Below are 22,059 nucleotides of genomic sequence, written 5' to 3'. Positions count from 1 at the left end.
TTTAGTTAAACACACAACCATTACGTTGTCAATTGGATCTCTGAAACTGTAAACCCAATACGACACGAAATAAAACAAAATTTACACTCTGTTTTCAGAAAAGCATTTTTATTTCATATTCTCAGTTATATTTGGAAATCAAAACAACTGTAAAGACTGTGTCCACAAGCTTACAGCTTCAACTTGGTACGTCTCCAGTGACGGCGCTTAGCGTTGTACCTAAAAACGAAAAAAAATTTTTTTTAATTATTGTGGACAATAATGCATATTGAAAGGAAACATTTGAACTAGGACCTACTACGAGATGCCGTGAAACAGGCTAACAATTTGCAATACACCTATGAAAACAATAGTAGTCCTCTTTGGAAGTTTAGAATGAGTTTGCTAGACATATGTGATCAACAGTTTTAACTTTTGAGACGTAACAACAATAACTATCACAATTTCATATTCTGAACTACAGTTTTCCCCAAGTTGCAACTACGATTGCATCTAGAATTGTTAAAGCAGAGATGCCTCTCGCTCAACATTGATTAAATTTCATCTGCAGCTGTCTTAAGTTGGCCAATACATTGTTCATGGCTCAGGTTAACACATGACTGGCTCATGATTTAGACGACTGGAGCTTGTTTGCTGAAATCATTTGGTGGGGATGGTGGTTACCCCCCATTCGCCAGTATTTGGGTTGCCAGCCTACTGCTGTTGTGATATTTTTAGCTGACATTAAAGCAGACTTAGGTCAATCCTCTAGGCCAACTTGAGATTTTTGTCACTTGTGCCATTAAAATTCTAATTGCAATATATTCCAGACCGGAAGGAGGCATCACTTAATTTGCGATTAAAACACCGGACAAAACATTTCGTACAATCGTGTCGGCAAACACCCGCGTAAAACGGAAAACATTTCTATGTACTCTAGTGACACTTGCACGAACTCTACTTTACAGAAAGAACACACTTCTGGAAGGCTTTTAAAACTTCAGCCAACAATTGCAATTGCGAAACAACATCAAAATATTAATATTTTATAATCATTAACCACGCAGAACACCCAACTTACCTAATGGTATTGCCTGTGCGCAAGCGAACCCATTGTGGAACTGATCTGTTCTGCTTTAACTTTTTAGCAAGCTTTTGCTTAATACGGAACGATTTGTGTGCCGCCTAGAAAATAAAAATATATTCGATATTATTTCATGTTTATATAGAAATACTAATTAGAGATTGAGGAAAATATGAAAGATTTTTCTTACCATTTCACCCGCCTTAGTCGAGAACCAGACCGGAAAGAGGGTTTTGTTTGTGACAACAGCTAGAGATGGGCAATAATTGCGAAGTACTTTTCATAGATATTTTAGCGTTATTATCGGAGCAAAGCCTATCGATAGTTTCGAAAGTTATGTGTTTTTATTTTTTCTATTCAATTTCCTAATTTTAATTTATGCTTGTAATTTTTAAATACATATTGAAACTATAAAATTGCTTCGCTACCACTATTACAAAATTCGAAAATAATAGCTTCCTCCAATAATAATTCAGTATGTATGTTTTGTGTCTTTTTAATAAGAAAAGTAGCAATATATAATATTCATAATTCTACATATCATAAGTTTACGTCAGCGTTTCTCCTTGAGTTACACAGGCTTCCAAATAATCTATACGTCGTTCCAAAGTTGTAAGCTTCTCGTTAAGCACCGCTAATCGTGATCGGCAGGACATATCTGAAAAAAATTAATAAACCAATTTGACGTAAGAATAACAATTTTATGGAATTATGGAATTTTTTTACACAATGAAATAAAAAATAAAATGAATACTTTCTTTTAAATGTATGTTTTTGGCAAATAATTTGGAAATTAAAATGGTAAATATTTGCTTTCCCAACAAAGTACACTGGTTTGCTTCCAAAACACAATGACAGATTAGATTGGGCGTCACCAAAATTAAAAATGACAAATGATGTATGTACATAGTTTCAATGTTGTACTATAAGACACCGGTACTTCGATGACCACTAAAAGATGTCATGCATCTAGTTATATGCATATGAATGTTCATAAATGTATTAAATGTAAATGTAAATGTAAATACATAAATGTATAGATATTGTTATGTACATATACATGAATATGTACATATGTATATGACTAGGTGTAGACAGAAATTGCACTTACCAAATGAATTTAAAAAGTCTGTGATTCTTTTTATGCTTGCTGTGATGACTTCAATGTATTCTCGGTTTGCCCAATCCTGATGAATTTGTTTTTGAACAGCTTCTCGATGAGCTCCGCTCATTTTAATATTGTTTTAATATGTTTATGTATTGTGGTAATTCAATGTTTACAGAAAGTGCAATAATGTGACCGTTTTAAATTAAAAGAAAAAGTACTAAATATTGCAACAACTTTCACAATGTCAACATTTTGTCAAAAAAAAAAAACGACCGGCTAAATTAAGAAAATAAAATCATTGAAAAATGTATTGCATACTAAACTACCTACCACAAATTATGTTTAAATTTATACTGAAATTTATTCAGAAAAATCCATAGAAAACATGAAACTTTTATTTACATTAGGGGTGTAATAAACCTTCTAGCCGAATTTAAATGGCAAAGCAGATACCAACACAGATACTTTAGTTACTCCGATTAGAAGTCAGATAATAAGATGGAATGAAAACATCAACAGTTTATGAGCATTACGGGGATAGATTATTAGTTAGCAGATTATTCTATCCAAAAAACCAACTCGTGAATGTGTTGAAAAAAAGGAAACTCCAACGCATTGCGCAAACTTAAGTAGTCAAATCGCACATTTTGTATATAATTTCAGTTAATTATTAATTATAACATTACATTTAAGAATCATCATTTTGGATGACTTTCTACATAGACTGTTGTATTATCTACGCTTAAGAACTGAGTTATGCTTAATGTCGATAACATCTTCATCTGGCCCTGGTAAAGAACATCGGCAATGATTTTCTCCGCATAGATCGCTTGTGCATTGTCCATCGATCGCAATTTATGCGCAATGATTTTACCAAAATTTGTGAAGTGATCGTCCAATTGATTATCGGCATTTTTAAATGCCAATTGAAACAACCGCTCAAAGTCAATATTAGAAATGCCGGCGGCTCTGCATTTTCCCATTGGTGCATCTGTGTCTGACAGTTGCGAAGATCCCGATAATGAGCGTTTCCTATTGGTTTTTATATATTTTTGACGGGTGGTTGAAAGCTGCTTTTCGCGATTCACATCAACTGTATTTTGCTGTTCTACTAAATTTAACTTTTCATTTGCAGCATTATTTGTTGAGGTATTTACTGATTTTCTTCGGTCGCATATAATGCTGCTGCTGCTGTTGTCTGCCGGCAATATAACGTCCACCTCCTTTATTGTTGCCGATTGATTGGTCTGATTGTTGTTCGAATTAACTGTTTGAATACTGATAATTGGATCCACCTCGACTTCCTCAAATAAATTGGCACAGAATTCGTTGGCGCTTGTGCTGGGCGATAATTTGCTATTATGCGTATGGGTATCGTTGTTTTTCATCTGCTGTTTCGGCAAGCTTTCGGCGTCGGAAAACTCTTCGTATGTTTCTTGCTGCACCATGACATTGTTATCTGTACTTTGTTGTTGTAAAGGTAGATTATTATCAGTCTGCTTTGATTTTTTCTCTGGGATTTCTTCGTCCTTCAGAAACATGAGAGATTCAAAGTATCGCCGCTTCGGGCAGTACGGTTCATACTTTTCACCTTTTTTCTTCACTTCATTGTACTTGCGCAGCTGATGACGAAATGCACACCTTAGATTGTTAATCTTTTGCTTAGTTCTTTCAACATTGTACAGTTCTCCATGTTTAGTTGCCACTGCAATCAGCCTCATATATGCTTCTTGACGTCTGGTTCGATTCCGAAAATCAACTGAATCGGCTTTCCACAAGCATGGGTTGCTCTTGTATTCCTCAATGAAGTCGTCAATGAAATCCATATTTGTTTACTAATCGAACGCCACGATTAATAATAGATGCCAAATATCCGTTCGTATGGCATAAATTATATCTCTATATTATACTAAGAGACAGTGTGTGACCGCAGCTTTTATTTAAAAATATACTTTTTTCTCAAATCCAAAAAATACTACTTATTCAATTATTTTTTTTTCTGGAATTGTAGAAAGTATTTGTTTCTAATTTGCTACAATGAAAATGAAACATATTTCGCGTATACTCTGACAAAATCATAAGAATCTAATAATTGACGTAGATAATAATATATCAGTAAAATATTACAAATTAAAATATATAATTGTACATCACAATTTTAGAAGCAATTAGGCATGAATTAAATCCTTTGCAGTTTATTTATAATCATAAAATTCATTTTGTTATATACGAATTCATACTGCATCGAATAATATTAATCCCGCATTGCTATCGCGTGAAGAACGTAGAAAAAAACGGTTAACAGTTATTTGCAAGCTGTGATTTTTTTTTCAAAATTTAGTTAAAAATGAAGTCTGCATCAATTTATTCTTTTGTGCATTGATCAGTAAAACAATGAATTATGACAAAAATTCAAACTCGAATTAATTTTGATATGATTAGTATAATTATTGACGTTATTTTTTTTACATATTCAGATTACGTATCTAGAAAATATTGTTTTGATTATAAACTTCAACATAGTTATCTTAAATTCATTTACACATCATAGTCTTGAAATTAATAATATAAAGAAAAATATAGAAAACATTTAATAATTCCTACTAGTGCATAGAAAACGCTTGATAAACAAGAGCCAATTGTATTTAATTTGTTTACTTATTAACTGCAAGTTTCTTAACATTTGGTTGCCTCAATATTTCTATTTTGTTTCGTGAACATCAATGTAGCGATAGTTGCATCTCTATTATGAAGTGGTATTTTTTTATATTGTATTTGCGGTCACTTTGATTTTCAACAGCCGAATGTTTTGTTAAAATTATGAGCTCATTTTAAGCATTGTCAATATGGACCGTAATAAAATGAATGCCTCGAATAGAGGTCAAAAAAAGGCGTTAATGGGAGGCGAACAACTATACGCCCTCGGCACAAAAGCTGTTCGGGATGACGCCAAATCGAAAATATTGCCAATCAAAGGTATGCCCGGCAGTTCTAATTCCAACGATCGAAAAAGAGAGGCTCCTACGGCACTTACCAGTCATGCCAGTAAACGATTTCGTGGGAATATCAAAGATGGTACTACTGACACGACACCAACAACATCAACCAGCGGTGTGGCCCAATATGAGGTCTGGGAACAAGTAGCTGTTGACTGTGATTTAGCCACAGTGCTTGAAAGCATATACACGGCAATTGAACAGAACGACAATGAAGCGGTTGTTCGTTTCATTTGTGGCATTATTCGGCAAGCAACCTCTACGTCTCTTTCATCTAGACCAAAGATGGACAATATTGCATATTTAACACTCTTGTACTTGGCAAAAGTGCATCCGAATTACTTCAACAATGATGTGGTCACGTATGCACTTTTATCGTTTTTGCGTCGTGAGTCAAATGTGAAAATGCGCTACAATGTCAATCTACACATAATTCTCACAAATCTGCTTACTCGAGGATATGCCGATGTATCGCAGTGGCCGGAGGTATTATTGCGCACTTATATTGATGATGCTGTCAATGAGCGCTTCTGGGCTGATAACGACTGTTGTGCACCGTTTGTGAAAAACATATGTGCGACTTTCGGCACACGGACTCCTCATTTAAGTCTGCTGCGATGGGATGCCAACACGACAGTTGCTTCAGGTCAGGCGCATCGAGACAACGTTACTGTCGACGACGATTCTGGTGACAATTCCACACAGAGTCTTGATGCTAGTCCGTATATGCAAGGCGATGTGGATCAAACAACCGATAACCTTTGCACAGTTAAACGGCGTTTTTCTGATACAACTGTGCAAAAATTGGTTAGCGATGCAATACGTGATCAACTGAACAAACGCCAGCAGCAGGATAATTACACACGCAACTTTCTCAAGTTTCTATGCACCACGTCGGGCATTGCTGAGGTGCGTTGTCTGAGCATCTCGCGACTCGAGTTATGGATACATAATGGCAAGCTTGTCAAATTCGCCCAGCAATTATTGTCATATATTTGCTTCAATATCAAAGGAAAAAGCACACAGGATAACGAAGTGCTGCTGGTCTTAATTAAAATGCGCCTGAAAACTAAACCGCTTATCAACCACTACATGTCATGTCTCAAGGAAATGATTCACCTACAGCCGGATATACTCAGCACTATCATGAAGTTGGTGGTTCAAAATGAGTTGTCCAACACCAGAAATCCTAACAACATGGGCATGCTAGGTAAGGAATAGAGCTTTTATAATTGTTAAAGATATCAATTCGTTAGCAAGACTATCATAGTTAAATATTACTTTGTTTATTATGCGTCACCCAAAACAATACGTAATTAATTGAATTATTCTTTTTTTCCAGCTACAATGTTTCAAACTTCGCCAGACCAGTCAGCCGTCAATTTGGCGGAAATATACCAGGAGTTCGTATTGCAACGCGATGATTGCTTAAGGACATTACGTGTGTTCCTGCGGGAACTTGTGCGCATGCTGCGCTTCGATGTGAATCTTGTCAAGTTTTGTAAAACATTCTTAAGCGAACGCGACGAATTGAATCAACAAATCGAGCACTTTGAGTTTAAAGAGCGCATCTTTCACTCCATGGTCGATCTCGTATGTCTCTGCATGTTTCTATCGGCCACGCCGCAGGCACGCGAAGGCAGCTTATCGCTGAAGACTAATCGTGATGTAAAGAACAATCAAGCACTGATCAAGTTGTACAATCAAATGTCCCAAATTCAACTGGATGCCGTTTCATGGATGTACGAAACAGTACCAAATATTTTTAAAATTCAAGGCAATGAATACAATCAAGCGCTGCACAAGTTGCTATTGCTTGAAAATGCAGAGCAATATTCGCGGTGTGATCAATGGCCATCAGAGCCCGAAAGGGCGGCAATTTTGCGTATAATTTCAGAGACTCCTATTCACGAGGAAACGTTATTACGTATTATTTTGATAGGTATCACAAAGGATATTCCATTTTCCATCGCAAACACATTCGATATTTTGTTACTGGTGATAAAACGTGTATCGGGAATGAAAGCAACTGATTTCCCTGCGGTGCAAGCAAACAAATTTGACATTATCGATTTTCTATTTAGCATGTCGGAATATCATCATCCGGAAAATATTCGCTTGCCATCGGACTATGAGCCACCAAAGCTGGCAATCATGGCATTCTACTGGAAAGCTTGGTTAATACTTTTAATGATTTCTGCACACAATCCTTCATCTTTTGGTGCCTTTTGCTGGGACCATTATCCCACTATGAAAATGTTAATGGAAATTTGTATTACAAATCAATTTAACAATGTTGTCCCTCACAAGGATGAATTACAGGTGAGTACGTTATTTACGACAATAACTAATTGCCGTGCAGACTCTGATCTCAATATTCATTATCACTTCACAATCTAATATTAATAACTAATTGCAGATAATTACTGTGGAAAGGGATCACATTCTTCAATTTGAAACCTACTTGGCAGCGCAAACCTCACCTCATGCGGTTATTACCGAGGAAAATGCAATTTTAATAACGCAGCTCATGTTAATGGATCCTATGGGAACACCTCGAAAAGTACCCAACTTGGTATTAGAACAACTAAAGTATCTCAATCAAACATTCAAGTTGGGACATCTATTCTGCCGTTGTCGAAAGCCAGATCTGTTGCTAGACATTATACAACGACAGGGCACAACACAATCGATGCCTTGGTTGTCCGATCTAGTCCAGAATAGCGAAGGAGACTTTAGCCATCTTCCCGTGCAGTGCTTGTGTGAATTTTTGCTCTTTAATGCGCATAACATTAACGAGGAGAATAGCCGCGATGCCGAGTTGGTTACCTTTATCAGAAATTTAATTATGGACTCAAACTATAACAACCACATTGTTTGTGAAGTACTCGACTATATATTTAGACGGTTGTCTTCAACTGTGAAACAGTCGCGAGTAGCTGCATTAGCAGGTCTGAAGATTATCTTCAACAATTCGGGAAGATATGAACACGAATGGTTATTGAAATCGATTCAACAAATTCCACACTTTATGGAGGCAAAAGCCTTTATTATTCCACAATTAAGAGCTGCCTGCCAAGTAGAAAATTGCCCCGATTTAATAATGGCATACATACAATTTATTACGGCTCATACGCTCAACGATCCGGTTAATGAAATGCTGGATCATGTCATCGATATGGCGCAGTTGATTGTCGAGAGAAGCACAATGTTCCAACACATCATCATCTCGCAAGAGGATTACGATTTGCAGCCCGATGAGAATCGTATACAAACATTAAAATGCCTATTTGTTGTGTTTAACAATTATATCATTAAGCTCCGAGAATTTCACGAGCCTTACGAATGGACCGAATATCCGGATTTGTTAATGGTTCAGTTTGATGATGGCGTCCAACTTCCGTTGCACATTAACATTATTCATGCCTTTATCATATTACTAACCTACTCCAACAGCAACATGCCCGAGTCCATACCTATTCTGGATTATTGGTTTCCTCCCGGCAGACCAGCTCCTGTTGCCTTCCTTCCCAACATGCCGCAGGATCAAATTCAACTTTTACCAGATTGGCTAAAACTTAAGATGATTCGGTCTTCAGTTGATCGTCTGATTGACGCAGCTTTAAATGATTTGACGCCCGATCAAATTGTGCTCTTTGTGCAAAACTTTGGCACGCCTGTAAACTCCATGTCCAAGCTGCTAGCGATGCTGGATACGGCTGTCTTGGAACAGTTTGACTTGGTCAAGAATGCCATACTCAACAAGGCATATTTGGCGCAGCTAATTGAGATACAGCAAGCACGAGGCGCTAAAAATGGTCATTACACAGTACAAGCTCTGGATTTGCATTCGCATTCGCTAACTGTGCCCGATCTGCCCAAATTGAATACACAAACTCAGGAGAATCTGCTCATCACTGAATATCAACCGATCTCAGCTGAACTTCCTAATAAGGCCGCAACATTCAGCGAGTTATCGGCAATACTTCTTGATAAAGCCGATCAGCGAGCAATTCCCAATAAGGAAACGCGTAAAGTAGTTCATAATATGCTAGACATTGCAGTCAGCCCGACGAAGCTGAATTCGGAAGTTCTACACACCATACACAATGTCTTAGATCAGCCCGCTTGGGATCAACGCAAAGATAAGAAGCACAAATGCTCCATCAATGCCACACGAGACTCTTGCACGATATTGAGAACTTATTTCAGCTGTAAATTGGACCCAGACTTTTATCGTCTCACTGAGGGAACTTTCAATACAATAATACGAAGTCGCCCAAACAAAATACCTAGTGTGAAAGACGACTTTTTAAATGAACTCTTCAACGACAGCTTATCCGCTATGCTGCAGAGCTCACAACAACTGCATTTTGGCAAATTCAAAGCACAACATTCGCTTCCGGAAACCAAGAAAATCGTTAGAGAAATGATGCGTGGATTCGAGTATCCGATGGGGGAAAGCAACACCAACCTTAACGAGCAAGGACAATATTATAAAATCTTCAAAAATGGACTTTTTATTGACTGGCTCGCTGAGGCAGATCCTGAAATCGTTTCGACCAAGCTGTTTAAAGAGAAATTCCTATTCTCCAAGTCATGCAGTGAATTTCGATTTTATCTTTTGTCACTGATTAACCATCAAACAAATTGGGATACCATTGAGGGCATAGCGCAGTCATTGTTTAAGGATTACAAAGATGACAAGGACTTCAGCACCGTGCTCAACTATTTCGAGGCATTGACAACAAATCCCAAACTTTGGAAAGGCAGAGACAAGTACATGTCTAAAAATGTACAACCAAATTCGTTTTTTAAATTGGATTCTAAGGAGCTGGAGCCATTTGTACACTTTATTCTGTTTGAGGGCATCTCAGAGTTGTCCACAGCTAATTATGATTTTAAATTATGTTCACGAATGACTTTACTTTTTAAGCTAACGGAAAAGCGCAAAGATCTAATGGTTAAAGTAGTAGAATATGTGGAGAAAAGTTCGGTTTCCGATGCGCTTAAACATCAACTTCTGCAACAACTTTACATAATGTACCCTCGAATCAAGTTCTTGAAGTCTTGCAACGCCGTCGGACAAACGCACAAATTGCAGAGCTTAAAAGGCTGTCAATTTGATAAGATATCAAATAATTTAATCACCTGCTTGGGTAGCCTCACTGCAAAAAAAGACTTTGAAACACTTTCAACGGATACGGAACTTTTACTGCGCAAACTGGCAGCGTCGCATCCTTTACTATTCCTGCGGCATTTAGGAGTTTTGTCGTCCATTATGCAGGGGAGAGCACAAAATAGCATGAAAGCTTTGAGAGAGGAGCATCATTTTCATCGTTTTGTCCAAATTCTGAGAACATTGGAGCTCTTACAACCAACTATATACGAAGATACATATAAGAACGAGATTCAAACGACGCTTACATGCTACTTTACCTTTTTTAAACATCACAGTTCGGTAAAGGAAGCATGCCAGATGTTGGCCAAGTTTGTGCAAATTCTTCAGGCCTACATTAATTGCAATCCTTCAAGTGCTTTGCTTTTTATTGAGCAATATGTGGGCATTCTATCAGAGCTCTCTGTCAAGTATACATCAATGATTGAGTTGCAAACTTTGGTCCAAGCAGTTGCATTACTGCAACATAAGTCGAATAATTCCTCAGAGCTTGATGACGAGGACGTCAAATTTGAATACGAACTGGATGGGCATGCAGATACGAAACCCAAAGCAGTGGTTAGTGAATTGGATTCCATGGAGGGTAATCTAAATGCCCAGGAAGTTGTTGGCCGCGGCTCCTTTTCAGTGCTTACTTTGGGCTCCTATAACAAAGCAAACTTTAGCGATGTCTCGCCTCATTTTCTAGACTTGATTAAAGTCATCAAGCAGTCGCATATTGAAGATGTGATCCTGGGACCTTTACAAGAAATGGAATGCTTAACATCGAAACGTTTTGTCTTCATCAATGAGCTCTTCGAACGACTTTTGGATTTAATTTTCTCGCCCAGCGCCCAAATCCGTTCTATTGCTTTTATTATTTTAATACGACATCTTAAGCATAATCCGGGTAATTCCGATATCAACCAGTGCACCTTGAATGCATATATCCAATGTTTAAGGGATGAGAATTCTTCGGTGGCCGCTACTGCCATAGATAACTTGTTGGAGATTTGTTTATTGCTGCAGGAGCACGCTGTTGAAATTTTGTCCGTTGCTTTCTCTCTCGGCATCAAATCATGCCTTAATACCAGCAATCAAATCCGTAAAGTCATGCAGACACTGGTGGTACAACACGGTTATTAACTCTTTCGATTGTTATGATAAACACGAAATATAAGGAATATTGCTACAATGTATTATCATTAGCATGTGTAAATAAACAATTTTATCTCTATCGAGTATTTTTTGACTTCCAGCTTGTTTGCTGTAGAATTTAAAATTCTTATATTATATTTAAGTAAATCTGAATAAATTTAAAACACAGGTATTGTGGTCAGAATTTGAATCATAAATGTTTTTATTTATCTTAAATTCTAGGCGGGCTTTGAGTGCAGCTATATGGATGGTACAGTTCACATTTATTGCACTCTTAGTGTTTATTTATTTAAATATTATGTTAAAATGGTTTACAAACTAATTAACTAAACATTCATATCATATTTGCGAATGATAAATGTATATTGTATCCATTAAATTGGTTTATTTTTGTTGTTTCTTTGGTGCAATATTATTCAAAAAGGAAAGTATTTTACGTTTCTTTCGCAAATAATATTTTACATGTTGATAATATATTATTATTTGAAATAAAAGCACAGAAGCGAATCACAAACATTGATTTAAAGTGGGCAAATTACAAGTATAATTATTATAAATAAAATTAACTTTAGCTTAACCAACTTTCACATTTAATGACTATAACAAACGTTTTTCGTATCGCCAATCGTTATGTTTAATTTCGTATTTAATATAAGTATTTGCTACTAAGTTTAAATATTTTGCAAAATATGTGATGATAATAAAATTATCTTCTATGAATTATAAGAACTGTACATAAAGGATTTTTTCCTTTAATTAAAATATTTTTAGCTTATCGCGTTGATGATTCCCTGACGTTAACCGTTAAATTTGCCGGAGTCGTTACTTCAATCTGCAATGTAAAATATTATAAATTAATTTATTAAAAAATAAAAAACAAATTAAATGAAGATTTGAGTGACCTCATTGTTGGTCGCATCTTCCTGGTTCAATTGAGTTGTTGAGTCAGCAGGTTTCTTATACAACGACATCAACTGATCAATAGCATTCGAAAGCATACGGTTCTTGTTATCGGTTATCGTCAACTAAATATTAAAAAGTTAATTCAATGAAACGCTGAAGAAAATTTATAAGTGCACATATTACCTTTCCTTTCATTTTATCCAGCTGTTCGTTGACACTTATTATTTTTTGCTGGAACTCTTGCCAATTGTTGCTTAATGTGGTTACATGAGCCGTTATACTTTGTGAGCGATCCAACAAGTCGTCCAATTTATTCTGATAACATATATTTTGCTGACGTAATGAGAATTCTATTATATGTGATATGATATATTTACCTTGTGCGACACGATTTCGCCGTTAATAATTTTTATTGACTGGATAAGAGTGTTATTAACATTCATAAGATCGCTTTCCAACTTTTTCAATGCATTTTGCATCGTTTGATTGAGCGTGTTGACGTCATTTGAAAAGTTTGCTGGCGCAGCGCTTTCCTTAATCGTTGCTAATTGACTAACGTTGACCTGAAATTATAGGAAATTGTTCAATAATTTGTAATATACATAAGTTTGACAGCAATTGTCTTACCTTGATCATTTCCATATCGGATCGCAGGCCCTTCTGTAGCTCGACATATCTATTATAGTGTTCCTTAATACCATCAATATCCGTTACAACAGCCTCTAGCTTGGCTCCAAAGTCGGCCACAAGTTTCTCGTCCTGGCCATAATTTCTCTGGGCCTTAACAGTCTCTTGGAGACTACTTAAATTGCCATTTAAAACGTTAACGTTTTGATTCAATTCATTGAGTTGGTTGATTACAAATGTTTGGTTCTTGATTAGGAATGATGTTGTTTCATGCCACTGCTGGAGTGTATCCGGAAATATTTTGCTTATGGCAGAGACTAAAACATTTAAATGAGTTAGCAATATGGTAGATATTAATTACACGCAAGATTAATTGAAGACGTGATTGTCGTTGTGGTTATATAATATTGAAACGAGTCTATTTTTATGCTGGTGTTGACAGTGGTTTTATAAATTCATTTAATATAAGTATGTACAAGGGATAAAAGACTTTAATCTTGTTTGTATTTCATTTACCAGTACATATACTATATGTGTAGAAAAAATGTGATATTTACCTTCTTCAACTTTTTGACGATAATCGGAAATTTGCTGTCTTAAATCGAAGTAAAGCCAGTACAGTATACCAACAAATAAAGCTGTAGTTATCCCAAACAGAAATGGAGCACACTTGCGAAAGTAAAGTTTTTTTCGATGACCTCGTCGGGTAGTGCCCTCAACATTCATCTAAATCAAAACAAAGCACACATACATATAATATACATATGCATACTCATATACACATGTACATATTTATGTTCATAAGTACTTTTATGAGCATAGATAAGTAAAAGTGTAATTGCGACCACACAAACGTTAACATCTAAATATTCAATTTCAAAAGAACATTTAAATATTCTCATGTGTTGTCATTACCCATGTGTAGTCATCAGGGTCATCCGTGGATACTGACAGCAATTTGTCCTGTGAGTGAATAGTGCGGTGGGAACCTTTTTTTGTAATGGAATGTGCTATCAAAGCGTCCAGTTCTCGTCGTTTTTTCATCTTCTTGCCACCACCAGACCGCAGTGGCACTTCAATACGATGATGGCAGTCCATAATGCGTTTTATTTAAATAATATTTTTTGTCCACTTAAGAAAAACTTTTATAAGCGCACATCGAGAACAACTTCTACGCGCAAGAACATTGCGACTAGGGTGGTATCGAATATACTCAAGAGTGTATGATCGAACTAGTCATGGAACTAAATGAACTGAGTTCTTACATTTAAACAACTAGTTCAAAATCGTAATCCCGGGAACAATTAAAGTTCGCTAATTTAATGAATTTATTGAGTAATATAATTCGATATAACAGCTAAAGCCTTACACTCTTTTTAAAATTTGATTGCTATATTTCATTTACATTCCCTTTATTGCAGTCCAAAAATGTTGTCGAACAAAATATAAAACTCGAAATAGTAAATTTAATATTTATTTAAAAATCTTATATAAGCTTATTAAGATAAACAACTTAATTTATGTTGGGGGATTTAAAGTATATGGGTTCAGCTAAAGATTTTGGAAAACGACTTAAATAGCGTTCAAGTCGCAGAAATTTGATTGAAATTAGTTTCTTATCGAACCACCATCCGTTGATTTCGTTGTGAACCATTCCAGCGTCAGCTTCAGTTGCGCAGCGAATATAAACGCAGCACGATTGCTTATCAAGTTGAACATCGCATATTTTGCAATTTGAGCCAACCTTTTCGAATATGGATTCAACGATCATTTGTCTCAGGTTGGGTTGTTCAACTTCGGATTGATCAAACATATGCCTGATTTTCAAGCAAGACGTTGGCGGATTTAGGATTTTGTTAGAGTTATCAAATGCTGAACTTTGCCATTTTTTTGAGGTACTCACTTCCTTATTACCTAAATTCTTATTCCATGTCATAGTACGAAGTTGTTCGCCATTTCGGGCAATCATACCAAAGAGCACACGGTTATCGTTTCCCTCAAGCGTCTTTAAAGCCTTATTCCACGAATTCAATAGTTTCGATCGCTTGTGAGCTGGTAAGAGTTTGTCTTGCAACTCATTAATTATAACTTCCGAATTCTCCGATACCGAACTTTGATACATCAGTTCATTGATTATGTCCTTGATAAAATGCTCTGCGGCCAAAAGTTTTTCCTTTTGTCTTATGCGATAAAAAGCCACGGAAAGATAAACAATTAAGCAAACTAATGCCACGAGAAGCAGCAATCCGATAGCAGTAAAAAAGCGTGACATTTTTTTTTGTATAATGCACTTAATTGGCAGATTCGGTTCCGTCAACTCGAATGATATGTCATCGGATGAGTTTAGCGTTGAGACAATCGTCTTGATCATCCATTGTGGATTTTGACCAATTAAATACTGCGTGGCCAGCAGCTTTTTTTGAGTGTTGCCTTTGAGCACATTACTGTTTTCACTTAGCGCTTTCTTCAAATCATCCAGTTCAAGTGTTGGTGAATGCTCCTTATCAATACAGTGATGCAACCGTGCTCTTTCATTTAAGTACTTGAAAAGTTCCTCACTTATGTACACGGCCTTTTTGAATAGGTCTTCACTAATGCATGTGACAGTTGTCGGTGAAGAGAACAGCAAGTCTTTATCGTTGGGTCCGCATATCGTATATCTTAAGTCAGTGCGAGAAATGGGGCTCAAGTAAAATTTCTTTGCCACATACAAAACAGAAATCATCGCTAGAAATATGACAAAGGACGCAATAAGTACATGTGGTATAATGTGCAAACTAATGTCAGGTTTCTTTAGGAACGATTTCAAATCGAATGCGACAAGTTTTTGGATCAATCCATTTTTAATAAACGCATTTGACATCGGGACTGTGCTATAGCCATCTTTGGAGTTGAATTTTTTCTTTTTTGTAGAGGTATCTCGAAAACTAAGCAGTCGATTTACAACACCACCATCACAAATGTTGGGTTTGCCATTGATTTTTGCATAGGATGTAGATGACGATGAGGTACCACAAGGTATTGTTGAGCGCGGTTTACGAAATTTGTTGGCAATATTTAAAGCATGTTGTTCGTTATCATCATAATTTAAAGCCATAACAGGAGGTGGCGCATACATCCTTGAGGCAGAGCTCTGCACTGAATTCACATTTACATCATTTTTGTACAACACCGTCGGATTTTTATAGGCTCGAATATCATTGTTGTTTTCAAGCCCATTATCAAAGAGATTCGAATATTCTTGTAGTTCAATTGGTGGCGAATTGTGTACTTGTGGCTTATTATTATCCTTGGAGTAAAGCACATAGTTTGTTACTTTTCCTTTTTTAAGCTTCTCATTTTTCATATGTTTCATCAATTTCTTTATCAGTAATGGTCTGGTGGTTTCTGTAACTGGAGTTTTCGGAAATCCCAATTGCGTTAGTTTCCGTTGTATCTCGACATCGCTTAAATTAACGTAACTATCCGTCATATTTATCTGAAAAATAATAATATATAGTATATACAGTAATTTTATTTCAGATGCTAGATATACTAAACCTAAACGTAATGAGTTACATAAAAAATACTAAAAGCAAATTACTGCATCACAATGCCTATCACAGAGCGACAGGTAGCAGTGGAATGGCGACTTTTGTTGACCACTGTATCGGCTTGGGTGCGAATATTTGACTATTGTCGCCCGTGCGATTTTTTTTATGCAACATATGCATATATACAAATATGCATTGCAATTTTAAATGCTGTTAAATCACTTACAATAGGCTGTTGTACTAAGAACTGTACATTGCGTTCATTCACTGCACTTGGGTACACATGTGTATGTGCAATGTACATGCACATCATATTGGTTTCAGCATGATCAATAATGCACTTTTCATTCCATAATTTAGTAATGTTCAACGCTGCACTAATTAACAACTTACCAATAAATGTATTAAATAATTCAAGTCAAAATATTCTTATATTAATCAGTCGTAAAGTAATTTCAAAGCCGTTTAACTTCTCGCTTAGCAGCGTGACCGCAAGATGAATATTGAAACATACCGAAGACAGAAATGACTGCAAATTTTAGTATTAAATACTTTACACATTATACCATAAATGGGACCAGAGTTATGAAGGATCAAATAATTAGGATCATTTCTCAATATGTGCGAAATTTCTGTGATTTCAAATGAAATGTATACAATTTGAGGTCCGTGAAAGCTAAAATACAATTAATGAAGAAAACGTTTAATATTAATTAATGTATAAGCAATCCTAACGCAATTAATGTATTGTTTGAAATTATTTTTCCGATTATAATATAATCCCGTTAAAACTCGAAAGCAATGAATTTAGAATTTTCATTTCAATATACTAAAAGAATAATAATTAGAAAATAAATTAGCGTTAGTTGCCGTCAAAATATTTGCGAATATTAATAATCATTGAATATTACATATAAATAGTTATAAATGTTAATCCAAATGTTTAGAGGGTAATGATATTTAAAAATGTTTTCTGGACTCAAATCTGACAATAAAAGGAAATTTTTATCAAATGAACGCTCATATTTATATTTGTGGAAAGTATATTTGTGGAAATCCTTAGATGCCGACTTTTATTTGATTTTGTGATCAAAATCCTTACATACAAATACTTATCTACACATATTTACATGTAATTAAGTTAGGTATGCGATCATATACAGTTGATTACACCATTTATAAAGTAAACTGGTTAGTTGAAAACTCCACTTGATTCTTAAAGTTGCTGGCTTAAGACGTTTTAAATAAAATAGGTTCGAAAATTTGTTGGTTGCTTCCATATAATATTATATAAAGTTTTGAAATTACATTGATACATATATAATTGTTTAATTAATATTCTTATTTACATCTCCTAAAGCTGCGAAACTTTATTTAAATATAGATTTTTACATGCAAGTATGAAAATACATTTCACCGTATGTATGTACTATATATCGAAAAATGAAATTATCATTTAGGTCTGTGTCTGTTCTTCTGTTCTGAATTTGTTTCTATTGCGATACAATTGGGCTCTTTTTATCGATATCCGCTATATTTGCATTGTTCTGTGGTCCAGATGGATTTCCAGGACTAGCTGGAATGTTGCCACCTCGCTCCATTGTCCATGGATTCGAGCTAGAAATGGGCGAATCCGCGTGTCCGAATCCAGTATGGTTGTCGTGATCGACAGCATTAGTGCCATCATATTGCGTATTCTCCAATCGGGTTATCAACCTCTCGTCTTCCTCGCCAAATTCACCGCCCATCAATGTGGGCTCGCCAACAACCATTACATCTTGCGATGAGAGCGAGAAACTGGGTCCTGATGGGGACCTTTTCTGGTTTGCGACTGGCGGGGTATTTGAGTTATTGCCGCCTCCGGAGTTTGAGCCTTTTCTTTTGCGACGCTTGTTCGGCGGCCTTTGGGGATCCTTTTTTCCGGGTGGTGCGACCATTCGTTGCCATTTCTGAAAGAGCGTGGTCTTCAAACAATCACGAGGACTCAGAGCATAGGCCTTGTGACGCGACATGAGCTCCTGCATCGGCTCCAGGATAACGCACAATCGAAGGTAATTTAAAGTGGAATTGGTTATGCCCGCTCGAGTAATGTTCTTTGTGATTTGATCCATGAGTATGGGATCAGGATGTGACGTTCCAATGAAGGACCGAGGAATCAGTTCACTATGTCCCTTAATAGTCATGTGCCACGATTTAATGCGCATGTAATCATCATACATAAACTCAAGAATTAATCGGGCATCTGCGCATACTTTTGTAAAGCAAGGTTTTTTATGATGCGTAATCACTGTGCACTGATCGCAGTCCAGTGTTATGGATGTGTTGTGGAAAGATTCCTTCGCGTGTTTCAGCTGAAAGTACAGATCGGAGACGCCGCCCTCAAAAATACTGCGAAAAAACCGTGGAACAAGTGTGCGTCCAATCGTATATCGTTTGGGGCCGTCTTCCAAGCAAAACAAGATGGTTAATCTGGCATCATCCTCAAAGAACTCAGTTGTAAATGAATCCCACCAACAATTGTCGCTGTCTTCGTTTCGTTGCTGCAATCGCTTGTTTAACTCAAACACTCTATGCTCCGTATGACTAAAGTATGAATTATGTCTTCGAAAGCCTTGATCAATGCGATCCATTTGTTGAGGGCCGCCCATCATGGGATGATTGCCACCATGGCCGAACGGTGATGCTGGTGGCATTGGATTAAATTGGCCACCAACACCAAAAACTGTTGGTGACGAAAAATGTCCAGCTTGCCCACTATTAAATGGTGTACCTGAACTCGCTGGCCGACTGAATTGTCCCAGGCCAGATGATGGTGATCCAAATGGTCCGCCAACAGGCCCATTGAAATTTGCCGCGGTCGATGATTGTGAGTAGTTTCCCTGTATATTTTGCGAGCCGACTCCAACTGGACCAGGGGTTGATGACCCCGAGGGGGCCGGAGATGAAGTGTATTGCGGAGTATTTGATCCGGGTTGATTAGAATTTTGAAATACCAACGATTGATTGCCAGCTGGTGAAGATTGTCCACCTTGTGGATATTGATTGCCGCTGGAATTATATGGTAGTCCTCCCTGGGGAAATCCGCTCTGATTGCTGGCGTCCGGGTTTAGAGCTGATGCGTTTGTGGAAGGCAACATAGCTGAGCCTTCTGAAACACCTTTCCAACTGCCTTCATCAATGTTGGCCTGAGAAGACATCGTGTTTCCAGTATTTAAACCTCTACGATTCATCCCTATAGCAATTATTTGATAACATCCGTTTCAATCTAAAATACATTAGAATCAATATTAGCAAAGCCTCTACATGGCAGCAAAATATAGCGAATGGAAACGAAATAATAAACACACTAATCACGCGTTAATGTAATCACTCTGAGACCCGATTGAGAATTCACCTGTCAACAATTTACACTGACGTACCTATAAAATTATAATAAAATAATCAAGCCCACAAGCAATTATGTATCTACTATCCAGCAGAAATAATCGAAGTCGTTTCGATAAAATTGATATCGATAAGAGCCATTAAAATATGTATATCTACGAATTTTTCAGGTTGCGAAGACAGACAAGGTATCGTCGTGATTTCCACTTCGGAAAGTAGAATATATTTGATAAATATTAGTAATTGTCAAAACTTATCCAATTGGCTGCAAATTTGATATAAATTTAAAACTAAGTACATTTTATTTAAATGTGCATGCTGATTCAATTTCCATTACTTATTGGTACACAATGACAATATATTGAAAAATAGATTTAATAATATTTTTGACACTTAAAACAAATAAAAAAAAACTATTGTGGGAATTTAATAAATATGTATATAATCGCAAAAATTACTACTATCAATACTTTTATCTGATTGACGTGCAACTGTGACATTATTATAATTAAACGGTTCATTGTACACTGAATACAAAATAAAATATTAAACGAATCTCAAAATAAAATAAAATATTTAATAACAAAAAACAGAAAAACCTAATTGTATTATTTTTATACCAATATCCTTTAATTTCACCGCTATGCATATGAAAAAAAAATGTATGTAATATAAAAATGTTTAAATTTGTATATGTATCTCATGTTTACTTACAAAATGGTTTTACAATTGGTTAATAGTACTATTAGATTTATTATTAGTTCTTTGAAAATAATATCAAAATATTCTAGATTTTAAGCTAAAAGCTATTTGTGAAATTTAAAAGTGTTTCCATGTTGATCAAGTGAAAAAAATGTATTGCACAAAAATAATTATATTTAAAATACAGTAAGGGTACGAAACTTAACAATCAAGAATATACACACTTTTCTGTCAATGTCATAGTATATTTCTACTTTACAGGTAGAATTGTTTAAGAAATTGTGTTTTCTTTATAATTATGTCTTTATGGACAACAAGATTTTAAAGACAATAAATGTTCGAGAGACTAAGCTTTGGTGTCGGCGTTCACGTTGGACCTACGCAGATGAAGTTTGTTCTTAAATTTTGTCATACCATAAAATAATATCGAGATATATAGACATATATATAATACCTAATTTATCTTATTTTGTATATTTAATTTTAATAAAATTTTAAAATTATTCATAAAAGTTGCTGCATTAAACAAGAGAATTATTATACCATATGTAAAATAGCTTTGATGAATTATTAAAATAATTCAACGTATCTCGGCGATTTCAAGGACGATCGTGATGTCCTTTGGCACAAAACTATTGGCATATGAAAAAGGACAAATGACCTGCAGACAACAAAAGGACTTCTTTAGTATAGATTGTATCTCGGCCATGTCCTGTCCGATCCTTACCGGACTAGTGTCAAATGAAGTATCTTGAGAAGGACTACTATCCACTTGCAGTTTATGCCAATCGTCCTTGTGGTTATCCTGAAATTTGTGATTTCGTCTTGTTTCCTTCGCCTCCTGACTGAAGAATTACAAGTGTTGGTATTATTTTCCAATTCGCTTCTATACTAGAGTGATCACTTAATTCTTATATGTCCTGTGTTAGTAAAATATTACCATACAGCCTATCTGAATATAAACTAAAGAACGTCAACACTATTGTTATCACTGGTATACAGTATATCTTACGAACACCGGATTAGATGATTATTTTAGTTTGGAAGCAAATAGGAAAATAATATCGTATTATTAATATTAATGGATAATGTTTTTGGGAATTCGAAGAATTGTGCAATCATAACCTTTCTATATTTCTGGCCTATATTTTTTAATTGAAGATGGAAACATACGATCATTTAAAATATATGTACACGACGTTACACTATATTCACATGCGTATGCATATTCAATTCTGATGATTCATATCGCACAATGTAATAGGTTCTAATATAACACTTAATTGCAAATTGCTAAGTACCTATACGTCAATAAAAACAATAATAAATATATGTATATATATATATAGCTATATGGATATGTGGGAAAAATATATATACTAACTTAATAATGTACTTTAGACTAATCACTGGTTTGACATTCGACC

At 35.7% G+C, this 22,059-nt stretch overlaps 7 protein-coding genes across 9 annotated transcripts; 1 reads left to right on the top strand and 6 right to left on the bottom strand.

Moving 5' to 3' along the window:
- Positions 1 to 87: 87 nt before the first annotated feature.
- LOC117572738 (60S ribosomal protein L39) lies at positions 88 to 1,363 on the bottom strand. Its single transcript, XM_034255814.2, has 3 exons — positions 1,254 to 1,363; positions 1,061 to 1,164; positions 88 to 219 (listed from the first exon to the last, which is right to left on the bottom strand). Exons 1-3 carry the CDS (start codon positions 1,254 to 1,256, stop codon positions 171 to 173), a joined length of 156 nt encoding a protein of 51 aa, XP_034111705.1. The 5' UTR covers positions 1,257 to 1,363; the 3' UTR covers positions 88 to 170.
- Positions 1,364 to 1,543: 180 nt separating this feature from the next.
- LOC117572737 (probable protein BRICK1-B) lies at positions 1,544 to 2,371 on the bottom strand. Its single transcript, XM_034255813.2, has 2 exons — positions 2,175 to 2,371; positions 1,544 to 1,721 (listed from the first exon to the last, which is right to left on the bottom strand). The coding sequence occupies exons 1-2, from the start codon at positions 2,293 to 2,295 to the stop codon at positions 1,612 to 1,614; spliced, it is 231 nt and encodes a 76-aa protein (XP_034111704.1). The 5' UTR covers positions 2,296 to 2,371; the 3' UTR covers positions 1,544 to 1,611.
- A 419-nt stretch (positions 2,372 to 2,790) lies between these two features.
- LOC117572735 (uncharacterized) lies at positions 2,791 to 4,097 on the bottom strand. Its single transcript, XM_034255811.2, has one exon. It carries the CDS (start codon positions 3,995 to 3,997, stop codon positions 2,870 to 2,872), a length of 1,128 nt encoding a protein of 375 aa, XP_034111702.1. The 5' UTR covers positions 3,998 to 4,097; the 3' UTR covers positions 2,791 to 2,869.
- An 842-nt stretch (positions 4,098 to 4,939) lies between these two features.
- On the top strand, positions 4,940 to 11,599 carry LOC117567294 (integrator complex subunit 1). The gene is made up of 3 exons (XM_034247171.2): positions 4,940 to 6,377; positions 6,510 to 7,489; positions 7,587 to 11,599. The coding sequence occupies exons 1-3, from the start codon at positions 5,018 to 5,020 to the stop codon at positions 11,469 to 11,471; spliced, it is 6,225 nt and encodes a 2,074-aa protein (XP_034103062.1). The 5' UTR covers positions 4,940 to 5,017; the 3' UTR covers positions 11,472 to 11,599.
- Positions 11,600 to 11,666: 67 nt separating this feature from the next.
- On the bottom strand, positions 11,667 to 14,216 carry LOC117567295 (uncharacterized). The gene is made up of 7 exons (XM_034247172.2): positions 13,929 to 14,216; positions 13,571 to 13,739; positions 13,014 to 13,330; positions 12,764 to 12,949; positions 12,570 to 12,701; positions 12,386 to 12,508; positions 11,667 to 12,315 (listed from the first exon to the last, which is right to left on the bottom strand). The coding sequence occupies exons 1-7, from the start codon at positions 14,109 to 14,111 to the stop codon at positions 12,256 to 12,258; spliced, it is 1,170 nt and encodes a 389-aa protein (XP_034103063.1). The 5' UTR covers positions 14,112 to 14,216; the 3' UTR covers positions 11,667 to 12,255.
- A 269-nt stretch (positions 14,217 to 14,485) lies between these two features.
- Positions 14,486 to 17,222, bottom strand: LOC117571445 (inner nuclear membrane protein Man1). Of its 2 annotated transcripts, none has more exons than XM_034253589.2 (2): positions 16,773 to 16,884; positions 14,486 to 16,491 (listed from the first exon to the last, which is right to left on the bottom strand). In XM_034253589.2, exons 1-2 carry the CDS (start codon positions 16,857 to 16,859, stop codon positions 14,527 to 14,529), a joined length of 2,052 nt encoding a protein of 683 aa, XP_034109480.1. In that variant the 5' UTR covers positions 16,860 to 16,884; the 3' UTR covers positions 14,486 to 14,526. The 2 variants fall into 2 exon arrangements, with proteins under 2 accessions (XP_034109480.1, XP_034109481.1); XM_034253590.2 differs by lacking the exon at positions 16,773 to 16,884 and adding an exon at positions 16,940 to 17,222 and having other exon boundaries at positions 14,488 to 16,491.
- A 561-nt stretch (positions 17,223 to 17,783) lies between these two features.
- LOC117571446 (LIM domain-binding protein 2) lies at positions 17,784 to 20,081 on the bottom strand. 2 transcript variants are annotated; one of them, XM_034253592.2, is made up of 2 exons: positions 19,941 to 20,027; positions 17,784 to 19,811 (listed from the first exon to the last, which is right to left on the bottom strand). In XM_034253592.2, exon 2 carries the CDS (start codon positions 19,774 to 19,776, stop codon positions 18,040 to 18,042), a length of 1,737 nt encoding a protein of 578 aa, XP_034109483.1. In that variant the 5' UTR covers positions 19,777 to 19,811; positions 19,941 to 20,027; the 3' UTR covers positions 17,784 to 18,039. The 2 variants fall into 2 exon arrangements, with proteins under 2 accessions (XP_034109483.1, XP_034109482.1); XM_034253591.2 differs by having other exon boundaries at positions 17,785 to 19,811; positions 19,966 to 20,081.
- Between the last annotated feature and the right edge of the window lie 1,978 nt (positions 20,082 to 22,059).

The sequence above is a fragment of the Drosophila albomicans genome, chromosome 3 (assembly GCF_009650485.2).
Source record: "Drosophila albomicans strain 15112-1751.03 chromosome 3, ASM965048v2, whole genome shotgun sequence".
NCBI lineage: Eukaryota > Metazoa > Arthropoda > Insecta > Diptera > Drosophilidae > Drosophila > Drosophila albomicans.
The sequence above is the reverse complement of the archived record's forward strand: the minus strand, read 5'-3'. Positions and strand labels throughout refer to the sequence as shown.